This window comes from Mus musculus, chromosome 9 (assembly GCF_000001635.26).
Source record: "Mus musculus strain C57BL/6J chromosome 9, GRCm38.p6 C57BL/6J".
NCBI classification, from domain to species: domain Eukaryota; kingdom Metazoa; phylum Chordata; class Mammalia; order Rodentia; family Muridae; genus Mus; species Mus musculus.
Genome location: NC_000075.6, coordinates 108,289,296 through 108,309,380, shown reverse-complemented (window position 1 = coordinate 108,309,380; position 20,085 = coordinate 108,289,296). Strand labels below are relative to the sequence as shown.

Below are 20,085 nucleotides of genomic sequence, written 5' to 3'. Positions count from 1 at the left end.
ACAAAAGACAGATAGGTAACGTACATTCTTAATGCTTTGGTGCAACAATTGAGTTCCACTGGATAGAATTAAGAGGAACATTTTTTTTTTTTGAAGCAGGATTTTGTTATATAGCCTAAGCTGGTCTCAAATCTGAAATCCTCCTAATGCCTGGAGTGTTTCATTACAGGTTTGTCACCTCACCTACTTCCTATTTTTATATTCAACATTTATGCACAATTTGTCATCATTGCTAGTAGCTATGATACAATAGAACTAAGTATGCTGTCTATAAAAACCCTCTGATCTTAAATTAGTCTTTCAATGAAGTTAACTGATCTTTTGGCTCTTTAAGGACAAGTCAAAAGACTAGTTTGGCTTTTCTTACTTGACCTCTTCTTACTACTTCAACCCCACCCATGGACTAAGAAGCGCCTGAAGATCTGTTTTTGTTTTTTATTCCCGAGACAGGGTTTCTCTGTGCAGCCCTCGTTGTCCTGGAACTCACTTTGTAGACCAGGCTGGCCTCGAACTCAGAAATCCGCCTGCTGGGATTAAAGGCGTGTGCCACCACACCCAGCTCTGAAGATCTGTTTTCACTCTTCTAGTAACTTACTTACACCCCTAATAGAGCAAGATGGACTTTTTAAAGGACTATGAAATCACTCCAACAAAACCACTCTCACACATGTACAGACCATGGTCTACTTGATACATGCAAATTCTCACCAATTCCATTTAAAACTGACTCAAAGGAGTCTTGAAAACATTCTAGCTGGACCTCATTACCTTATCTTTGCTAACAGTAAACTCTCAAAACCCGGTCCTTAAGAAAACCAACACACTCAAAGGCAAGGCCTAGCCAGAAAGGAACTACTTACAAAAACATGAAATTTGTTTCCCAAATATGCATAATCTGCATGGTAAAGAACCTGAAGTAACCTGGAAATTCTGATTTTAACTGACAGCACATGGAGAATAACAGAAAAAAAAATAGTTGTAGTCTAACTAGATGTATGACCTTCAAACATTTTAAGTCTCAGCAGGAATGGTGGCACACACCCAGTGATCCCAGCACTGTTCCGGAGGCAGCACTAGGAGCATGTGGAAATTAGAGACCAGCTTTATCTACAAATTAAGTTCCAGGTCTCAGGTCAGACCCAGTGTCTTTTTTTTTTTTTTTAAATTAAGTCTTAGGTCAGTGGTTCTTCTGGTATTATCACACCCACTGTTCTCTCTGCGGAGTAATAAGCCTTTCTCAAGAAAGAGAGAGAGAGACAGACAGACAGACACACACACACACACACACACACACACAGAAGGAAAGAGAAAAAAATTCCCTAAGCTCAGTTCCCACACCTACAAACGGAATTGGTTTGTAAATCCTAAAGTTTTTTTTTTCCTCCCCAGTCTAAAATACTACATCTATTGGGGGTACAATCAGTAGAGTGGATGTTCCTATTCTCCTGTTCAGTAGATTTTTGAGTAGAAGCTATGTAAGTTGAGCACTAGAGTTTGATCCCAAGTTGTAAGGCTGAAATGCAGCTCAGAGATACAGCACCTGTTCACTGTGTCCCAAGCCAACACCAAAGAGGAAAATAAAATAGGAAAAAAACAAGCTCCATATATTTTATGTCCCTAAGAAACGTCACTGCTCCGGAGAAATACTCCAAACAACATCTCAGAGTCTTCAATATTAAGACCTGATCTTGTTTTCTTAGTTTAATAATACGTGAGTCAAATGCTCAAACTAGCCAATGAAAGGTGAAAAAAACATTCCACATGGTACATACACATTTGGGCACGTGACACTAAGTGGCTAAAAATTCTCACCACATACCGCATCCTAAAATATAAGTTTTCCCCTTTCAGACTGGCATGGGGGATGTACATTATACGTGTACTACATATTATACATATATAATGTTATATATAACATGCAAAAAGCACTTATTTCAAAATATACCAGAAGACAAAACCAAATAAATAACTAATAGGTCAAAATTTAGTGATGACTATTAGAAAATACAAGTAGAACCAATTCTGGGGCAAAAAAGAAAAAAAATGGTGTCAAATTTTCCACTATCAGCTACTAAACATGAACTTTTTTTTTTTTAAATCAACTTGCCTGCAAAAAATGCAATTTTACGAAACCGACCTGAAAAGGGGAACCCATCAGTGATTCTTAATTGAAGTAATAACTTTAAGCAGAAATGCATCTATTTTGATGCAACCTCGCCAAATTATTATGTGTTTTTTCGACTGGAAAATACCTTCCCCCATAGAGTCATAACCGCTAAGATTTCAAAACAATCTTTTACTTACACAATCTCCAATAATACGGCACTCAAAACAGAAAATCCACCCAAACCCTCACTGTCTTCACCCGGTATAGAACGGGATTAATAATCCACGTTCAATGCAAAAGGCAAAATGGAGTTGTAAAAGAGTTTCTTGCCTAGTCCAACTCCCGACAGCCACACGCGCTTCGCAGTGGCAGGCTACCCCAGCGCGGTCGCGGACCGGCCGGGAGCCCCCGCCCAGCCCGGCGCAACCCTGAGAGGAAGCGACGAGGAGGGCGGGCGGCTAGGGCTCCACCAGGCCCGGCCGGGCGGGGGAAGGGGGACTGGAGGCGGCGGGGCGCGCTTCCGGGGACTGCGCGGGCGGGGCCGCCGCCTCGGGCGCGGGGCCCCAGGTCAGGGGCCGGGGCGAGGGGCTGCGGGCCGAGAGCAGCAGGTGGGGCGCGACCGCGGGCAGGCGACGGGCCGGAGGCCGGAAAAGTGCTTGCCGATCAGCCGACCAGCCGGGCCCGGAGCCGAGGCGGCTGGAGGGAAATGCTCCTGCTCACCTCAAGGCGAGGACTCCGAGTCCGGCCTCTTCGCGCTGAGGACGCTTGTCCGCGAGTCCGCGAGCTCCGAGCCAAGGACGGGCAGCTCCGTGGGAGACGGCGGGCTATGGAGAGAACCGACGGAGGACCGCGGGCGGCGGGCGGGGAGCGCGAGCGAACGAGGGCGGGCGGTGGCGGGAGGGCGGGGAGCGACGTGCGCGGCCCCGAGCGCCCTGCGGGCTCGAGCTGGCGCCAGTCGCGGCCCCGCGCACGCGCGCACACTCTCAGTTCAGCCACGATTGCTCAAGAACGCATCCACGCCCTGAGAGCTAGACGCTTAACCAATCATGGCAGACGCGTGGAGCATGACGGGAACACCGGGGCTATAAAAGAGCGAGTTGCTATTTTATCCTCACCGAATCACTCATCCTTTAAGCAAGCAGGGTGGGGCTGGGTGCGCCTGCGCGGTTTTAAAAACCCCTCCCCAAACTGCCAACACTTCGCGCAAGCGAAGTAGATCTTCCTTGCCTTGTATTACGCGTGCGCACTGACAGGCCTAACCCCGGAAGACCATACGCTTGCGCAGTAAGAACTACGGTGACAGTACTCCCGGTGGGGCGCTGGCCAGTCATGGCGGAGCCTTGGGCCGGGCAGTTTCTGCAAGCTTTGCCCGCCACGGTGCTCGGAGCGCTGGGCACCCTGGGCAGCGACTTTCTGCGGGAGTGGGAGACACAAGACATGCGAGTGACTCTCTTCAAGCTGCTCCTGCTGTGGTTGGTGTTAAGTCTCCTGGGCATCCAGCTGGCCTGGGGGTTCTACGGGAACACAGTGACCGGGTTGTATCACCGTCCAGGTGAGGCTCCCTACGAACCTCCTTGGCCCGGCTGTCCCTACCACCACCATACTGTACCATTGGGTTCTCCTGTGTCCACATAGACTACCACTGGTCCTCCAGGAGCCTCACTGTACCCAGACTTACAACCCCGTACCATTTTACACCACAAGCCCCTCATGCCCATCATCACGTTGTTAACTGTTTCTCAAAACCCTTCCTGGACAATACCACTAGTCCCTAGTATCCCAGCCTCAATCTCTATTAAACTATACCAGTGGCCCCTGACCTGACCTGGGCTATTGCCTGCTCAGATCCCCACCCTCAGCCTCCTGCAGCTATGGGTGTGTTCCTGCCTCCAGGTCTGGGTGGCCAGAATGGATCCACACCTGATGGCTCCACACATTTCTCTTCATGGTGAGTAAATCTCTGTCTATCCCAACCCCATGCTTGACAGGCAGAGAACTCTCAGCATGTGAGTGCACCAGCTTAGTGGCTGTGCAAGAATCCTTCAAGGCTAATGGTAGAGCTCAGGATTCCAGTTGGGGGTTCCCAGTGGCTTTAGAGCCTCTCATCAGCATGTTCAGTGGGGATGGATGGTGGTGTTACCTTAATTTCAGAAAGGTGATGTGCCAGGTCTATTGAAAACAAATCCCTTGGTTGGGAAGTCTTTCTTTAGGAAGGCAAGAACATCTATTCTAGGCAAGTACTGTACCACTGGAGCTATAACCCCCAGCCTAACAGTCTCTATTCTTAGCATACGACCTCATCAAGTCAACCTCCTAATCTCTAAAAACAACAGCTTACTTATCAGGACATTTCATTCAGCTAATCTCTGAGCTTCTACCACACGGCAGAGGTCACAGTACACCAGAAAACAAGGACAACTCAGACTCTGCCAGGCAGTGGTGGCGCACACCTTTAATCTGAGCACTTGGGAGGCAGAGGCAGGTGGATTTCTGAGTTCGAGGCTAGCCTGGTCTACAGAGTGTGTTCCAGGACAGCCAGGGCTTCACAGAGAAACCCTGTCTCAAAACACCAAAAAAAAAAAAAAAAAAGAAAAGAAAAGAAAAAGAAATAGATAAAACAAGACCCAGTAGCAAGGGGAAATGTAACTTTAGGAGACTAGATCAGGCTGTGATGGTGAACTTGGAGCACAAGGGCAGAAGGAACAGTTGAGGGGCTGATTCAGCAGGACAGTTGCCTGATCTAATTTGCCTTTATAAGCTTCTTCTTATGGCAAGTCGACAAAGGGCTTCAAGAGTGAAAGCAATACATGGATTAGGAAGGTGACCACTGTCTTAGCTAAGCACCATAAGGTAGGAGAATAGTAGACCCAGCAGGGACTACAAGAGATTAGTAAAGAAGTCTAGATTCTACTATAAGCTGTACTGAGCCCAGCTTAGCCAAGAAGGAGCAAAGGAAGAACCAATGTCAGGGACTGTTCCGCGATCGATGAAATAACCTTGCTTCTCTCCATTACTTTCAGGGAGATAGCAGCAAATGAAGCTCTCAAAACGCACAGAGAATAAGGGAAGGCAGCAGCAGAAGGGTCTCCAGAGATATCGCTGGGTCCGCTGGCTCCTATGCTATTTGTTGCTGCTGTCCAGACCCCTTGGACAACTGCAGAGGGCTTGGGGTTGGGGGACTGGAGTACCATGATGCTTCCAGGGTGAGCCTCCACTGCCCTCAGCCTTGCCTCCAACAGCTTCAGGTACTGGGCAGGTGAAGTTTGTCTCTTAACAAAAGGAAAGACTTCTTGTCAAGGGTCATTGCTTAGAAACATTTTGGTTGAGGAGGTCAGTGGTCCCTTTCTCACCTTGGCTTTTTCCTGACTTAGTCATCCCCTTGGGGATGTAATCTTAGAGAAATTGGTCCTTCTAAGAGGAATCTCGAGGTTGGCCAGTTCTGAGATTTAGAAAGAAAGCCAGTTCTCCCATAGACTCTGACTTTCTTGGCTTTGCTTCGTAGGCAAAAAGCCAGCTAATCCTGGCCTGGATTAGGGCACCAAACCTGTCCCTCCCTGGCCAAGCTACAATCTTTTAGGTCTGAGGCAGGCAGAGGAAGTTATCATTTCCCACTGACTTGTTTCTCTGTTCTTTTTGAGGACAAGTTGAATTCCTAAGAGACATCTCACTAAGAGCCTTGGTATTGGCTAGCTCTCCACTGCTGAAGTACCCACAGGCTTTTCTAGTCTGTACTTGCTCCCTCCTAGGGAGGTACTAAGTAGTTAGTGCAATGACTTCACTGTGCCCTGTTACCTTGTCACTTCCCATCTTGACAAGGGCCTAGTCCTGAGAGTCCACCAGCCTCATTTCAGCCTCTAGGAATAGCAGTAAGAGCAAGCCACAAGCCAGATAGCTCTGGGCCCTTCACCATGGGTCAGAAGAGGTTCCAAGGTGGTGGGTAGCCAGTGTCCCCATGAAAACACCACTTCCTCAGAGCACTGTGGTTCCTAAAAGCATTGTGGTCCTGGATCTATCTCCTCTAACAGTTGTACTCCTGTCTCTGCTGGGCTACTAGCTACCTCAGGTGTCCACTGTCTCTTTGTTAGATGTCATATAGCCATCTGGCAGCCATTGCCTACTGAGACTTTTAGCAGGTGTACTATAGGTGAACTGTACTGAGCGCCTCGTGCACGTGCACCTACTCCAGAGATGTCATCTGTGTGGCAAGATGTTCTTCACAGCCTCATGCCCACCCACTGACATCACTACAAGAGTCAAGGTCTCACATTCCACCCCAGGAGCAACTGAAGATGTGGCATATTAAACACAGAAGTGTATCAGTGGTGTGGTTATTCAATCAAGACAAGTGTTGTGTACACATGGGCAACTGGTAAGGGATCTTGGTTGGGTATATTGCCCTTAGGATCCAACATACAGCACTTTGCAGAGGTGACGACGTGGTGCCAACTCACTGCAATGGTGGTGGACAATATCCCCGTTAGCTTTTTTGGGGACTTGGGAGGAGATTGGGGGAGCTGAGCTAGTGTCTCATGTTTTCTAAGTTGACTTTCAATTCAATATATAGCTGGAGATGACCCTGAACTCCCAATACTCTTGTCTCTAACTCAGAAGTACTAGGATTACAGGGATAGACCAGCACACCACTTCTATATTCCTTAGTTCTCATATAGCTGGCCCTTTCCAAGGAAATCCTACTTAGAGCCTGTCTTAGAGGCTAAGAAGACACCCCAGAGGGGCTGGAGAGATGGCTCAGCAGTTAAGAGCACTGACTGCTCTTCCAGAGGACTTGAGTTCAATACCCAGCAACCACATGGTGGCTCACAACCATCTGTAAAGGGGTCTGATGGCCTCTTCTGGTGTGTCATAAGAGAGCAATGGTGTACTCATAGACATAAAATAAATAAATCTTTAAAAAAAAAAAAGACACCCCAGAAATCCAGTGACGAAAGAACAAGGAAGCTAGAGACCATAGCAAGTAAGAAAGAAATTAATTTTATTTTTCAAGAGTTAGTAAAGTATAATTATTCACAACAACTGACCGAGGTCAGCCCAAGTATTAAACCAGCCATGTCTTGCTGCACAGCAGGCTGGGTTGACTAGAGAATGTGGAAGGGTGAGTCCCATGTTTGCTTAGCCATCTCTATGTTTGCACACAGGAACAACTCAGCCAACACCACGTCAGGAGTCATTTCTATCTAAGGAAAGGCAGCAGTATGCAAAGTGGAGAAGGTACCTAAGTCCATACTGCCCACAGTAATAGTTCTTTGAAATTAGAGAAGCCATAGTGAGGTGGGCGGAGGTGTTACCCTCCACACAAAGGCAGGATGACCTTTGTTCCAAAGTCAGCACCAGGCAGATTAAGGTTAGTGGGACTGTGGGCTAAAACAGGACATTAAGTAAGGTGATTTGTCATTTAAAAATTGGGCCCTACGCCTTTAATCCCAGCACTCAGAGGCAGAGGCAGGCAGATTTCTGAGTTGGAGGCCAGCCTGGTCTACAAAGTGAGTTTCAGGACAGCCAGGGATATACAGAGAAACCCTGTCTCGAAAAACCAAAAAAAAAAAAAAAAAAAAAAAAAAAAAATTGGGCCCTAAAATTGGAATGGCTTGTAAGGGAAAGATTCTAGATAGGATTCTCTCCCCAACCCTAAGCAGACCCAGCAAACCTCATTCAGCTTCCACCCGTGGGAGTTGTACTCCACTGTTCTGACTAAGCACTATGCCATGCCCTCTAGAGAAACACTCCTGGAGGGAAGGGCTTCCCCATGGGCCATCTTCACTTGAGAGTATAATAGTTGGTGGGCACAAAGGGCATTTTGCTAACCACTGTCATTTGCTGCTTCCGCCGGACTTCCACCAGCAGCTGTGTCCCTGGTCGACTGTACTTAAATGGCACATAACCCATCGCCACATTTTTCTTCAGGCTGGGTGAAGGGCAGCCACTGGTCACAGTACCTGTCCAGGCATAGGCCATAAGTTAGCACCACCCTGCCAGCTCAGTATCCCTATCCTGAACACCTGCCAGCCAGTATCCCCATCCACTTACCTATCACAGTGCCTTCTGTGTTCAAAATAGGACTGTGTGCTCTCACTGGAGCCCCTTCACATATCAGCCCCACACGTCTCCGCTGTACCTCACCCTTCAGTTGGGGAACAATGATTTTGGCTCCTGGGAAGTCCATAGCAATGCGGCGGCGCTTCCCTGGAACATAACACACCAGACTGTAAGCCATAGTTCACAAAAGCCCTAAGCACAGGAAGTCTTTACTACTAAGACTCCAAGTGACAACCAATTAAACATCACTTGGCCTCTTGAGCTCTACTATTCTTCCCCTGAATTACAGTCAGTCAACCAACCATCACCTACCCTCTGGAAGCCATATGTAGGACCCTCAGTTTATAATAGACAAAGCCACAGTAGCACCTTCAGGGAATGAAGGCACAGCAAGGCTGAGTCACTTGTTCCAGACTACACAACCTTAGGAGTAGTCCTGGGCTAGCTGGCTTCATTAAAGAGTATTCTAGCTCTCAGGACCCCCTTGACTGCTAGCCCGGCTCACCCAGTGTCCAGCTGAGGCTGCCCTCCACAGGTGTAGTATGTTCATCGATGTCATTCCCATACAGACAGAGGCCTGCCTCCAGGCGCAGGCTATCTCGGGCTGCTAGTCCTGCCAGCTTTACCTCTGGATTTTTCAACAGAGTAGTTGCCAAGTGGACTGCCCCTGTTGCTGGGACTGATATCTGCACAAAGGAACAGAGAGCAGATAGGCAGTGTCTTGAATGCTGTAGCTACTTTTACTACTTTTGGTCATGCAGGAGTAAAACTCTCTACCACTACAGTGTATTGCCCACTTTTCCCAATCCTATTCCTCTGTCTGAGACAGTTAGCCAAGGTTGGTCTGTAATTTATGATTGGACTGTTTCTATTTCCCAGGTTTTGGGATTATAGGCATGCGCTATCCGATCTAAGCTTTACAAGTAGATCTTTTTTGTCTTAGGATTTATTTTTTATTTATTTTATTTTATTTTTTGTTTTTTTGAGACAGGTTTTTTTTTTTTGGGGGGGGGGGTGGGTTTGGTTTTTCAAGACAGGGTTTCTCTGTATAGCCCTGGCTGTCCTGGAGCTCACTTTGTAGACCAGGCTGGCCTCGAACTCAGAAATTCACCTGCCTCTGCCTCCCAAGTGCTGGGATTAAAGGTGTGTGCCACCACGCCTGGCTTCTTTTAGGATTTTGATTTGGTTTTGGCTTTGTTTTCATTGAGATAGGCTCTCACTATATAGTCTTGGTTAGCCTGGAATTCACTATGGAAACCTAGCCACCTTGAATTAAGATCTTCCTGCTAGAAATGTGATAACATGTAGAGTAATTACTTCTTGACTTACCTCAACACCATCTTCTCCTGTGTAGCCACAGCGGGTCACACGACAGCCAGACACACCGAACACCTCCATCACAGCACTTGTCATGAAGGGTAGTTTCTTCATATCATCTGTCACCCCAGCCTGTAACACCTGTGTTGCCGTGGGTCCTAGATCAAAGAGAATAACCAAGGGAGTTGAACCCAACACCCCCTGGACTACAGCCCTTATTTAGAAAGCAGAAGAAGTCCCAAGCAAGCCCAACTCTGCAAGTGGAGAGAGAATGCCCTTGTCCCTAGCCTATGGATAGCCTTGCAGTAGGTGAGAGGAGAGAAACAATGGTTAACTTTGGAACTGTGGTGTGCAGATATCATATCCACATCTTCCCCATATAGCCTCCATGCAAATAAAGCCAGGAAGGCAAGGGCTGGCTCTAACTCCAATCTGGCATCTCACCTTGCAGAGCTAACAGGGCATTCTCTACCACCTCCAGGCCTACATCCAGGCCCCTGTTCTGGAACTCCTTGACCTTGTCCTGAAATATAAGACAAACACATCAGGGCTGGAGAGATGGCTCAGTGGTTAAGAGCACTGACTGCTCTTCCGAAGGTTCTGAGTTCAAATCCCAGCAACCACATGATGGCTTACAACCATCCTTAATGACATCTGACTCCCTCTCCTGGTGTGTCTGAAGACAGCTACAGTGTACTTACATATAAAATAAATAATAAATAAATCTTTAAAAAAAAAACACATCAGTGTCTATGATCATTATTGAGCTCCTACAATAGACTGGACATTGCAGATCCTTCCCCTCACCTGAGGATGCTCATTTCAGGGTGAGCTTTATCCAACTCCTCTAGTGCCTATCCTCAAACACTGGTTTGTACCAGGGAAGGCCTGCTCTTGAGTCTATTGACTGTTCTGTTATCCAGAGTCATTCTCTGAGCCCCTATCTGCATTGAGAACTTCTTTATAAACACAAAGTACCTAGAATAAAGTGCAGCAGCAGTACCTGCATGAGAGCCAAGTCCTTGTCCCGGCAGCCAGCATTGGATACTACATACAGGTGCCCCTCAGAAGTATTGCTTACAATCAAGTCGTCTAAGATGCCTCCAGCTTCGTTGGTAAACAAAGAGAGTGTTCCCTATGAATAAAGAAGAGCATCGTTTGTCTCCAGATCCAGGAAGCCAAGCAGTATGAGCCAGAAACATACTTAAGTCCATTCAGCTACCGCAAACTCATGAACACAGTACTGGGTAAAACGTACAAGGTAAGGCTCAAGGCTCCAGGCCTTTGCTCTCCATCTGTCAAGTACATCCTCACTCCTCCCATCTCAGGGGGTCTCCCCAGACTCAGCTCCCTCACTACTCAGTTCTTAGAAACTCATTTCATACTCTGAGACCTAGGAACTACTGCTTCACTCCACCCAGGTAACTCCACCCATATGCAAACCTCCAGGCTTAAAAGCTTCAAAAACCATCTTCATGATCTCGCAGGCTCCCACTATGTTCTTCAGCAATGTGTTAAAACAAACAAACAAACAAACATTGTTAGCCTTTGCCACTGGAGGGACAAAACCTGAGACTGATAGATCACACTTAGGGATCTTAGTAAAACCAAGGTTATGGCTTAGCAGGTCCAGAGCAGTGCCTTAGCATATTCCTAGAAGATGGAGAGGCTCCTGGTTTAAGGACCACACTTTAATTAGCAAAGATATGGGAAGCATGAGAGGTCAGGGTATATAAATGGTGGTCTCTGGCCTCCCAACCCAATGGAGTAAGGCTGGGATATTGCTCCAAAGCTGAATATCTGGAAATGACTCAAAAGACTCCATCAAGATAGCAAGCCCTGAAAAGCTGTATCTGACCTGTCTTTGTGCTTCTTACACTGTTTGTTTGTTTTTGTTTTTGTTTTTCAAGACAGGGTTTCTTTGTGTAGCCCTGGCTCACTCTGTAGACCAGGCTGGCCTCAAACTCAGAAATCCGCCTGCCTCTGCCTCCCAAGTGCTGGGATTAAAGGCGTGCGCCGTTGGCTGCTGATTACACTTGAGGCAAGGGTGTAAGCTGTTTACTGGCTCGTGACTGAAAACACACTTTGAGAAGAAGTAAAGTAGGCTCACCTGGTTAGGCCTTAGTTCCGCAATGTCTCCAACCACTACACTCTCCAGCAGCTTCACTCGGTCACAGCCAAATATCTTGGTCTAGGGAAAATAGGGAAAGCCCCAGGCCACTGCAATATCTGTAATCTAAAAGGCTGCAAGGCAAGCATCCTCCAGTCCAGCCCAGAAGTGACTACTGGTCTTTTGGTTCTGGAGAGGGCAGAGGTCCTACCTTCTCAATTCCAGGATCCCTCCCAGCCTCCGTGCAACCAAGCAACATCTAAAAATTCAAGGCGATCTAACACCTTACTGAGATACCAAACCAATTTCTATCTAGCAAGCCCCGGGGCATTAAAACACACCACAGGAGCAGGCAGGAGAGATCAAAGATACATCATCATCAGATCTCCTGAGTTAGCCCTCTAGAGTCCCTAACACTTTAGTCTTCTAAGATAGCCTCAAAGCTGCAGAGCTCAGTTCTGTAGACGTGGAAGAAGGCCCGATCCTCCCTGACTCACCTGTAGCATGTGGGACACATCAAAGAGAGAGCAATGCCGGCGTGTGTGCAGGTGTGAATCAACATGACTGTCACGGTATTGTACAGGCAGACTCCACCCTGCAAACGCCACCATTTTTCCTCCATGAGCTAGGTGGAAGTCATAGAGTGGAGTCCTGCGGAGCACATCCTGTAGACAGCCAGACTTAGTGCCACCAGGGCCCCAGTCACCATCAGTTTCCTTCCCCCACCCTCCAAGACCAATAACAAATTCCAGCATCCTTTATCCCACCTGTACAGAACTGAGTGGGCGACTCTGGACCAAGGGTTGTGCCTGCAGGCGAAAACCCAGAGGGGCTACCACACTGACTATCCGATGCATTGTCACCCGCAACTGGTGCGGCCGGCACACTGAAGTCACACTGAAGCCACTACTCTGCCAGGCACGCTGGGAGATGTAGTCCAAACCCAGCCTGGACAGGTCTTTCTAGTCCACAGGGGGCGGGAAGCCCATAGGGCAGGCTGGGATTTAAATTGAGGCTGACTCCCGAAGGCCTCAGGCTCTTCCTCAAGCTAATCAAAACAAGTTCAGAGCAGAATAGGCTGCCTAGAACCAGAATTGGGGGTTAGAACTCCCAGCCTCCAGAAGGTCAAAGTTCTCCAAATGTTTGAAAAGCCTGAATTACAGATTCAGGTCAAATAGCAGTGGGAGGCGGAGCAATCACTGGAGAGTGAAGCCCTCCAGGCCAGCACTGTACCCTGGCTGGCCCAGCCTTTTATCTTAGCTCTCCCTCTAGGCACAAGCAGCTGACACAGTCACATATTCCACAAGTATTTATTGATCTTGCCGTACACTAGCTCCAGCTCTAGGAACTTAGGAACACAGCTGTGAATTATGCATAGCCCCTGCCACTTCAGGATCCTCTTTGCCCAAGTGTACTGAGGACCATTGTTCCCTGAACACTGGACTATGGTAATTACCCTGTCAGTGGGGCTTAACTATGATCCTGTAGGTGAAGACAGGACCTTCAAGAGGGCTGACTGCAGAGATGCAAGGTAGCTACCAAAGGTGGCCAGACTTTCCCAGAAAACTGTTGCATATACTCGTGTCCAATTTTCCAGATCTGAGACACCTTGCAGCACGGCTTAATAATACTGCCCGGGGACGAAGCCAGGAAGGACTAGAGGGAAACAATCTGATCACAGGAAAGAGCAGTAGTCTTCCTCATTTAGTGGTTGCTCTGGGGTAATGGAGGGCCTCAGCCTCAATGAGTGTCAGTGAGACGTTGGCTTGGACGCACTCCCCCAGGGCTCTCTCAGCACCCTGAGCATGACGGGCAGAAGCAACTGAGAGAAGGGACAGGGATCGTTGGATGTACTTCATGCTGAATCTGATGACAAATAGTCCGAAGGGAGGACTCGTGCTCTGGCCCCAGCTGTGCCAACAGCACCTACCCAGAACTGACACAGAACACTTTTCAGGAGCAATTGTAGGGACTTAAGCACTCAAGCTCCCAGAAGTCTCATCTTCGCCTCCCAGGCTGGAAGCAGACAATTTCAAAGAGAGCTATTTTCTTTCTCTCCTTCCTTCCTCCTCTTTCTTCCTTTTTTCTTTCTTTTCTTTCTTCCTTCCTTTCTTAGTATGGAGTTTCACTATGTAGCCCTGATTGGCCTTGGGATTCAGTGTGTAGACCTGGCTGATCTTGAACTCACAGAATGCTAAGATGAAAGGTGTGTGCCATGCCTGGCTCTAGGACATTTTCTTTTCATGGATACAATACAAAAGGACAAGGGCTACTAGCAGAAGCAGAGGAATGAATAGAGGGTATGTCTTCCTCAAGCTTCCCAGGTCATGAGTGTCAAAACAACAGTGGCTTCCTTGCTACAAGTGACAGGTTTATCTCAGCAATGGGGGGAAATGGTAGCAGACTGGGGTGTTCGTGTTGGCAGGACAAGCAAGAGGAGCTCAAGGATTCTAATTAGAACCGGTGAATTCTGAGAGGAAGAGACTGAATTTACATGTCAGACAGTCAGAGACAGAAGTGCCCCCACTAGGAATTCATGCTAAAACAACTGGATGGGTATCAAGAATTCCCAATCTGCAGATTTTTGCCCAGATAGAACTTGGATGCACAGGGAACGGCCTCTGGTGGCCAAACCCCATCTAGATGGGCACAGAAAGCCAACATCTCACGTAGAAGCTGCTGTTCATGTGTAGGAGAGTAAATTCAGATCATAACAGCCATCCACCTGCAACACAAGAAACGATCAGTGTTGAGCCGCTCAAAGTGATGGAAGCAAGGGGGAGGGACACTGTTACTCACGTCGAAGCGGCCGATCCTCGTGGAAGTGTGACTAGCCCGAATCATCTCTGTCAGTGCCCACATCTGCTGCACCTCAGAGGACACTCTGCTGGGATCTGGGAGACCCTGCTCCAGAAGGAAGGAACATGGTCATGAATCTTTCCCCAGAAATGCCCTTAGATATATATAAGCTATGGAGCACTGCAGATGAAACCAGTAACATTCCCAGATAACTTGAAGAACAGTTATAGCCTGATGGTCATTAAGCAAGACCCATGCTTAAACCAGGGATGACTCAAAGCCCACAGAGCTCCCAAGAAGACATTGAACCATAGGCCCTAGGTCCAGACCCAAATGTCTGTGGTGTTGGGTAGTAAGTATTCTACCACTGAGCTACATTTCCAGGTAGCCCCAGGATAGCCAGAGGCCCACTTTTTTTGTGCTCTAGACATTAGAACCATGTATATGTGGTTAATACCCAGTGTTAGAGAGCTTACCTCAAGGCGGGGAGCAGGCTGCTCATTGGACACTGGGTGGGAAAGCCACTTGGGGAACGCCAAGGAGGGGCTCTGCAAAGCAAAGGCATAATGACCTCAATGAGGCAGAATCTAAGAGCTCTGGCACCTGGGAGCAAAGAAAAGGACCCTTGAGCCTAAGACACTGGGAAATCCATGTTCAGAACCATAACATCAAAGGGACCCTCATAAAACTCTCCTTTTATGCAGAAGGGGAACCCAGGAACATAAGCAACAAAAGTAGTGAGCGGTCTCAAAGGCCAGGGGATTCTGACACAGAACGTCAGTCACATCTGATCATGGACTCCTGCATTCATACTCCAGCTTCCATGAGGGCTTCCTTCAGAGTCTCACTATCCTTGCTTGTGACCCACCCCAGTGCCCCATCTCTCCTCGTCAGAGCCAGAAGCTTTTACAGTAAAGGGTTAGTCAGTAGGTTTTGCAAAGTCACTTGCCTTTGGTCCCTGTTGGTAGATCTGCAGTTCCTCCACTGTGAAAGACAGCCACAGTGGTGATGGCTGCCGCAGAATCAGACGCAGCTCCAGCACTCTGTTCATGTCACACAGCATCTGACACACATACCAAAGGACCCACTGAGCAGGGCGTAGTGGTGCACACTTAATCCTAGCACTGGGGAGGCAGAGGCAGAGGCAGGAAGCTCCTTTCTCTGAGTTCAAGGCCAGCCTGGTCTACAAAGCAAGTTCCAGGATAGCCAGGGCTACACAGAGAAACCCTTTCTCACAAAACAAATACATAAAAGACCCACTGAAGACCTAGCTCGTTTACCAAAAACCTCCCAATCTACAGTAAAACCAAATGCTTCTCCAAGTCTAAATGAAGGACAGAACAGTGGCCCCTCCAAAGTACCAGCCTGAAAGCCATAGTCCAGCCCAGTTTTGCCCGACTCTTTCCTCCTGCTTTTCTGCTCAATCCATAGGCAGGAAGTCCCCATCCAGTATTCCCTGGCCATGCTGAGGCCCAGCTGACCTGGTGCTTGAACAGTGATACATAGTCCTGGGCTCCCTCTTCACTGTGTGGGTCAGGCATCAAACAGTAATCCCGAAGACAAGTTACCCACTTGGCTGCTGTGTGCATGGAGCTTTGTTGACGAACACGGATGCTCAAGAAAGCTGTGTAGTAATTCTTAAACATGATCTCCTGCAACTAGAATACAAACGACACAGTGACATTGTCTCTTCTTTTTAGAATGCACACTTTTTTTTTTTTTTTTTTTTTTTGGTTTTTTGAGACCGGGTTTCTCTGTATAGCCCTGGCTGTCCTGGAACTCACTTTGTAGACCAGGCTGGCTTCGAACTCAGAAATCCGCCTGCCTCTGCCTCCGTGGAAGTGGGATCCCTGTGCTGGGATTAAAGGCGTGCGCCACCACCGCCCGGCTAGAATGCACACTTTTGCTAGACAATTCAACAATTACTGTGGCCCAAATGCAATTTTGCTTTCCTAAAAGTGCTCACAGATCTGTAAGTCATTCAAACAAACCATCCCAACATATCTGAGATGGCATCGGAGGTCAGAACCTTAACCCCGAAGAAAGCAGAAAATGGACATGTGAAACCTGGATGAGCTTGCTAAGTGGACCAACGAAGATAGGTAAGGTAATGTATTGGGCTGAGGATGTGGCTCAGCTGGTGCAGTGCTTGCCTTGGTTAGCATGTTTGCAGTTCTACGCTAGATGCCCAGTAATACATAAACCAGGCCTGTGATGTATACCTGTGATGTATACCTGTGATGTATACCTGTGATGTACACCTGTGATGTACACCTGTGATGTACACCTGTGATGTACACCTGTGATGTACACCTGTGATGTACACCTGTGATGTACACCTGTGATGTACACCTGTGATGTACACCTGTGATGTACACCTGTGATGTACACCTGTGATGTACACCTGTGATGTACACCTGTGATGTACACCTGTGATGTACACCTGTGATGTACACCTGTGATGTACACCTGTGATGTACACCTGTGATGTACACCTGTGATGTACACCTGTGATGTACACCTGTGATGTATACCTGTAATCCAGTGCTTGAGGGGTAGAGGCAGGAGGATCAGAAGTTCATGATAAGCTTCCCCTATTCTTGGCCACTCTGGGATTTTTGAGATCCCCACCCCTCCCAAAAGTAGCAAATTTTAAAAAGTACCAGAGTGAGAGAACCTGAGTATGTCCTTTAGCCTGGTACTAGCAGAAGTTCTCTCCATCTCTCTCTCAGAATTAGCAGATTTAGACCAGAATAAGAATAATTGTAGGAACTGGGCGTGGTGGCGCACACCTTTAATCCCAGTACTCAGGAGGCAGAGGCAGGCAGATCTCTGAGTTCGAGGTCAGTCTGGTCTACAGAGTGAGTTCCAGGACAGCCAGGGCTACACAGAGAAACCCTGTCTCGTAAAACAAACAAACAAACAACAACAACAACAACAAAAGAGGGCTGGAGAGATGGCTCAGCTGTTAAGAGCACTAACTGCTCTTCTGAAGGTCCTGAGTTCAAATCCCAGCAACCACATGGTGGCTCACAACCATCTGTAATGAGATCTGACGCCCTCTTCTGGTGTGTCTGAAGACAGCTACCATGTACTTACATATAACAATAAATAAATCTTTAAAAAAAAAAAAAAGAATAATAGTAGGGCCGGGCAGTGGTGGCCCACGCCTTTAATCCCAGCACTTGGGAGGCAAAGGCAGGCAGATTTCTGAGTTTGAGGCCAGCCTGGTCTACAGAGTGAGTTCCAGGACAGCCAGGGCTACACAGAGAAACCCTGTCTCGAAAAACAAAAAGCAACAGCAAAAAAGAAGAATAGTAGGATCCTGCACTGGAGGGGTTTGGGGAGCCTAGAGTACCAACTGCCATAGCAGTAGTTTCCATCTCGATGCACACCAGCATCACCTATGGAACTTAAACAAAACAAAACAAAACACACAAAAGCACAGATATCAGGACTAGAGAGATGGCTCAGCAATGAAGAGTACTTGGTGCTCTTGCAGAGGACCAGGTTTGGTTCCCAGCACCTACACGGCACCTCACAGCTGTTCATAACTCCAGTTCCAGAGGATTCAGAACCTTTTTCTGGCCTCTACTAGTACCAGCCATGCACAAGGTATATATGCAGACATGCAAAAACAACACTCATAGATTTAAAATAAAGCTTTTTTAAAATAAAAATATTAAATAAGTAAATAAAAATATAGATGTCAAAGATCCACCTCAAACACACTGACTCAGATTTTCCAGGGTCGGATCAATTAACTAGGTTTCCCCAGATTGTTGGGAAGCAACATCTTGCGAGAGAATGACATATTGTAATACAAAGCACATAGAGCCAAGAGGGTGGGTAAGGGAAGGATGCTATGCCATTAGAGGTAGCCTTTGTCCTGTGTTGAGGTCATGCAACGCCCTGTCACTGTCAGTTGAAATGGAAGAACAACTAGGGATTGGAAACAAGTCACCAGGAGGACCTAGATGAAGGCTAGGTTGCACCTGACCTGTGGCAGGGGCCACTGGAATGGTACGTTTGCATCATTGTTTGACGATTGCAGCTACGGCCGAAATCAAATATCCTCTCACTTGTACTGAGATTCAAATTGTAGTTCCAGTGATATCCTGGGCACTGGGAAGAGATGCTGAAGAGGATAGGACGGGAAACTCTAGTCTATTTAATAAAGCTTATTAATAAAGACTGTAAATGCTTCTGAATAGGCCCAATTCGCAAAAGCAAGAGACACTGTAGAAGCTGTGTAAATGCCTAGGAAACGCCCAAGTTACTAGGTATTCCCCGCCCAGAAGCCTTGATCGCTTATATGGGGGGTTGCTCACCTCGAAAGGCGCGATGTTGGGAAAAGTGACATCGACGACCAGCACGCCAGGCCGACCTTGAGAGGTCCTCATGTCGCCCACTTGCAGGGCTACAGTGCTTTTCACATGACAGGGCACCAACACACGGGACATGATTTGGGAGATTACAACCAAGCAAAATCACCGCTCACAGTCTCCATCCAACCACTAGCTCTTATTGGCGTCCCTTATCAACCAAAAGAACTACAACTCCCAGGCCACATAACGTTTGTAACAGTTCAGCCAATCACCGATGATCAGGGCGGGTCAAGAGTCGGAAATGTCAACGGAAGTTCTTCTTCAACCAATCATCCTCGCGTCTGTAAGTCCCTCCCGGGCTGCTCCGGGCAACCGTCGAGCCGTTCTTTATCCAAAGGATCCAGAATGCTTTGGGCTGTCTTATCCCTCACTTAAATTCTGCTACTTTATTAGGTTAAGATGTATAAAACAATCAGGCGTTTAGTGTCACTCGCTTTCAATCCCGGCACTTGGGAGGCAAAGGCAGGCAGGTCTCCGAGTTCGAAGCCAGTCTGGTCTACAGAGAGTTCCAGGACAGCCAAGGATGTTACACAAAGGAATTATTTCTCCATAGCATCCACAAGATCCATCTGGGTACAACCCGAGGTATATGGCAACTTAAGGGATATGGCACCTTTTCCTGACCTCGGAACTATGGTATTTTTAAAACTACAAACCAGATCAGGTATATTGGTGCAAGCCTTTAATCCCAACATTGAGGAGGCAGAGTCAGAAGCAGGTGAATCACTGAGAGTTTAAAACCAATCTGATTTACAAAGAGAGTTCCAAGCCAGTCCTGTCTCAAAAACAAACAAACAAACAAACAAAGTGGGGTCACAAGGTATTGATTCACTCCTGTAATCCCACCAAAATTGTAAAATTTAGTTAAGAAATAAAATGCCAGGCATTGGTGACACTTTAGTTAACCCAGCACTTGGAAGGTAGAAGCAGAATCGGTAAGATCAGAGGTTCAAGGCTAATCTCATGAATGTAGTAGGTTTCAGGTTAGCTTGGGCTATGTGAGGCCCTAGCTAAAAAAAAAAAAAAAAAAAAAAAAAAAAAAAAGCAAAACAGTCAATAAATTGATTGACCGGAGAAGAGGCAAATACTTGGTTTGGGATTTGTTTATTTTTTGAGACAAGATCTCACTACAGATGTAGATGAAGCAAACCTCAAATTCAGAGAGATCCATCTGCCTCCATAATTCTGGGATTAAAGGTATGTGTTATCATGCCAACCTACCAAGTTTTCCTTTTACATTTTATATTGAGGCATTTGGGAACATTAAAGAATCTGAGGTGTATGGTCAGGAATTTCAGTCCATGCAGCAG

At 47.3% G+C, this 20,085-nt stretch overlaps 4 protein-coding genes across 9 annotated transcripts in view; 1 reads left to right on the top strand and 3 right to left on the bottom strand.

Moving 5' to 3' along the window:
- Rhoa (ras homolog family member A) overlaps positions 1-3,221 on the bottom strand; it is a 31,784-nt gene extending 28,563 nt beyond the window's left edge. Inside the window, exon 1 of one of the 3 annotated variants that reach the window (NM_016802.5) lies at positions 2,828-3,221. The gene's annotated coding sequence lies outside the window, so the exon portion shown is untranslated. Of the gene's footprint in view, positions 1-2,304; positions 2,585-2,827 lie in introns of those variants that run through there. The other 2 variants (NM_001313961.1, NM_001313962.1) reach the window with 2 other exon arrangements.
- Tcta (T cell leukemia translocation altered gene) lies at positions 3,222-6,426 on the top strand. Of its 2 annotated transcripts, none has more exons than NM_001311156.1 (3): positions 3,222-3,659; positions 4,001-4,055; positions 5,128-6,426. In NM_001311156.1, the coding sequence occupies exons 1-3, from the start codon at positions 3,437-3,439 to the stop codon at positions 5,168-5,170; spliced, it is 321 nt and encodes a 106-aa protein (NP_001298085.1). In that variant the 5' UTR covers positions 3,222-3,436; the 3' UTR covers positions 5,171-6,426. The 2 variants fall into 2 exon arrangements, with proteins under 2 accessions (NP_001298085.1, NP_598747.1); NM_133986.2 differs by having other exon boundaries at positions 3,953-4,055.
- A 652-nt stretch (positions 6,427-7,078) lies between these two features.
- On the bottom strand, positions 7,079-12,476 carry Amt (aminomethyltransferase). Of its 2 annotated transcripts, NM_001013814.2 has the most exons (9): positions 12,356-12,476; positions 12,086-12,253; positions 11,589-11,669; positions 10,482-10,613; positions 9,923-10,001; positions 9,491-9,636; positions 8,667-8,847; positions 8,153-8,308; positions 7,079-8,061 (listed from the first exon to the last, which is right to left on the bottom strand). In NM_001013814.2, the coding sequence occupies exons 1-9, from the start codon at positions 12,443-12,445 to the stop codon at positions 7,883-7,885; spliced, it is 1,212 nt and encodes a 403-aa protein (NP_001013836.1). In that variant the 5' UTR covers positions 12,446-12,476; the 3' UTR covers positions 7,079-7,882. The 2 variants fall into 2 exon arrangements, with proteins under 2 accessions (NP_001013836.1, XP_011241196.1); XM_011242894.2 differs by lacking the exons at positions 9,923-10,001; positions 11,589-11,669; positions 12,086-12,253; positions 12,356-12,476 and having other exon boundaries at positions 10,482-10,570.
- Positions 12,477-12,882: 406 nt separating this feature from the next.
- Positions 12,883-18,938, bottom strand: Nicn1 (nicolin 1). 2 transcript variants are annotated; one of them, NM_001364505.1, is made up of 6 exons: positions 18,719-18,938; positions 15,869-16,045; positions 15,337-15,450; positions 14,864-14,935; positions 14,388-14,495; positions 12,883-14,313 (listed from the first exon to the last, which is right to left on the bottom strand). In NM_001364505.1, exons 1-6 carry the CDS (start codon positions 18,848-18,850, stop codon positions 14,272-14,274), a joined length of 645 nt encoding a protein of 214 aa, NP_001351434.1. In that variant the 5' UTR covers positions 18,851-18,938; the 3' UTR covers positions 12,883-14,271. The 2 variants fall into 2 exon arrangements, with proteins under 2 accessions (NP_001351434.1, NP_079725.1); NM_025449.4 differs by having other exon boundaries at positions 14,388-14,492.
- Between the last annotated feature and the right edge of the window lie 1,147 nt (positions 18,939-20,085).

Bases quoted from the DNA above. Each gene is read 5' to 3' on its own strand.
- Tcta (NM_133986.2), top strand. From the start codon at position 3,437: ATGGCGGAGCCTTGGGCCGGGCAGTTTCTGCAAGCTTTGCCCGCCACG. The intron at 3,660-3,952 runs GTGAGGCTCCCT...TTGCCTGCTCAG, and splicing joins CGGGTTGTATCACCGTCCAG to ATCCCCACCCTCAGCCTCCT. The intron at 4,056-5,127 runs GTGAGTAAATCT...CATTACTTTCAG, and splicing joins TCCACACATTTCTCTTCATG to GGAGATAGCAGCAAATGAAG.
- Amt (NM_001013814.2), bottom strand. From the start codon at position 12,445: ATGCATCGGATAGTCAGTGTGGTAGCCCCTCTGGGTTTTCGCCTGCAG. The intron at 8,848-9,490 runs GTAAGTCAAGAA...TCCTTTGTGCAG, and splicing joins CAGGAGAAGATGGTGTTGAG to ATATCAGTCCCAGCAACAGG. The intron at 8,062-8,152 runs GTAAGTGGATGG...ATGCCTGGACAG, and splicing joins CACAGAAGGCACTGTGATAG to GTACTGTGACCAGTGGCTGC.
- Nicn1 (NM_001364505.1), bottom strand. From the start codon at position 18,850: ATGTCCCGTGTGTTGGTGCCCTGTCATGTGAAAAGCACTGTAGCCCTG. The intron at 16,046-18,718 runs GTGAGCAACCCC...TTTGTATTCTAG, and splicing joins CCAACATCGCGCCTTTCGAG to TTGCAGGAGATCATGTTTAA. The intron at 14,936-15,336 runs GCAAGTGACTTT...TTTGCTTTGCAG, and splicing joins TCTACCAACAGGGACCAAAG to AGCCCCTCCTTGGCGTTCCC.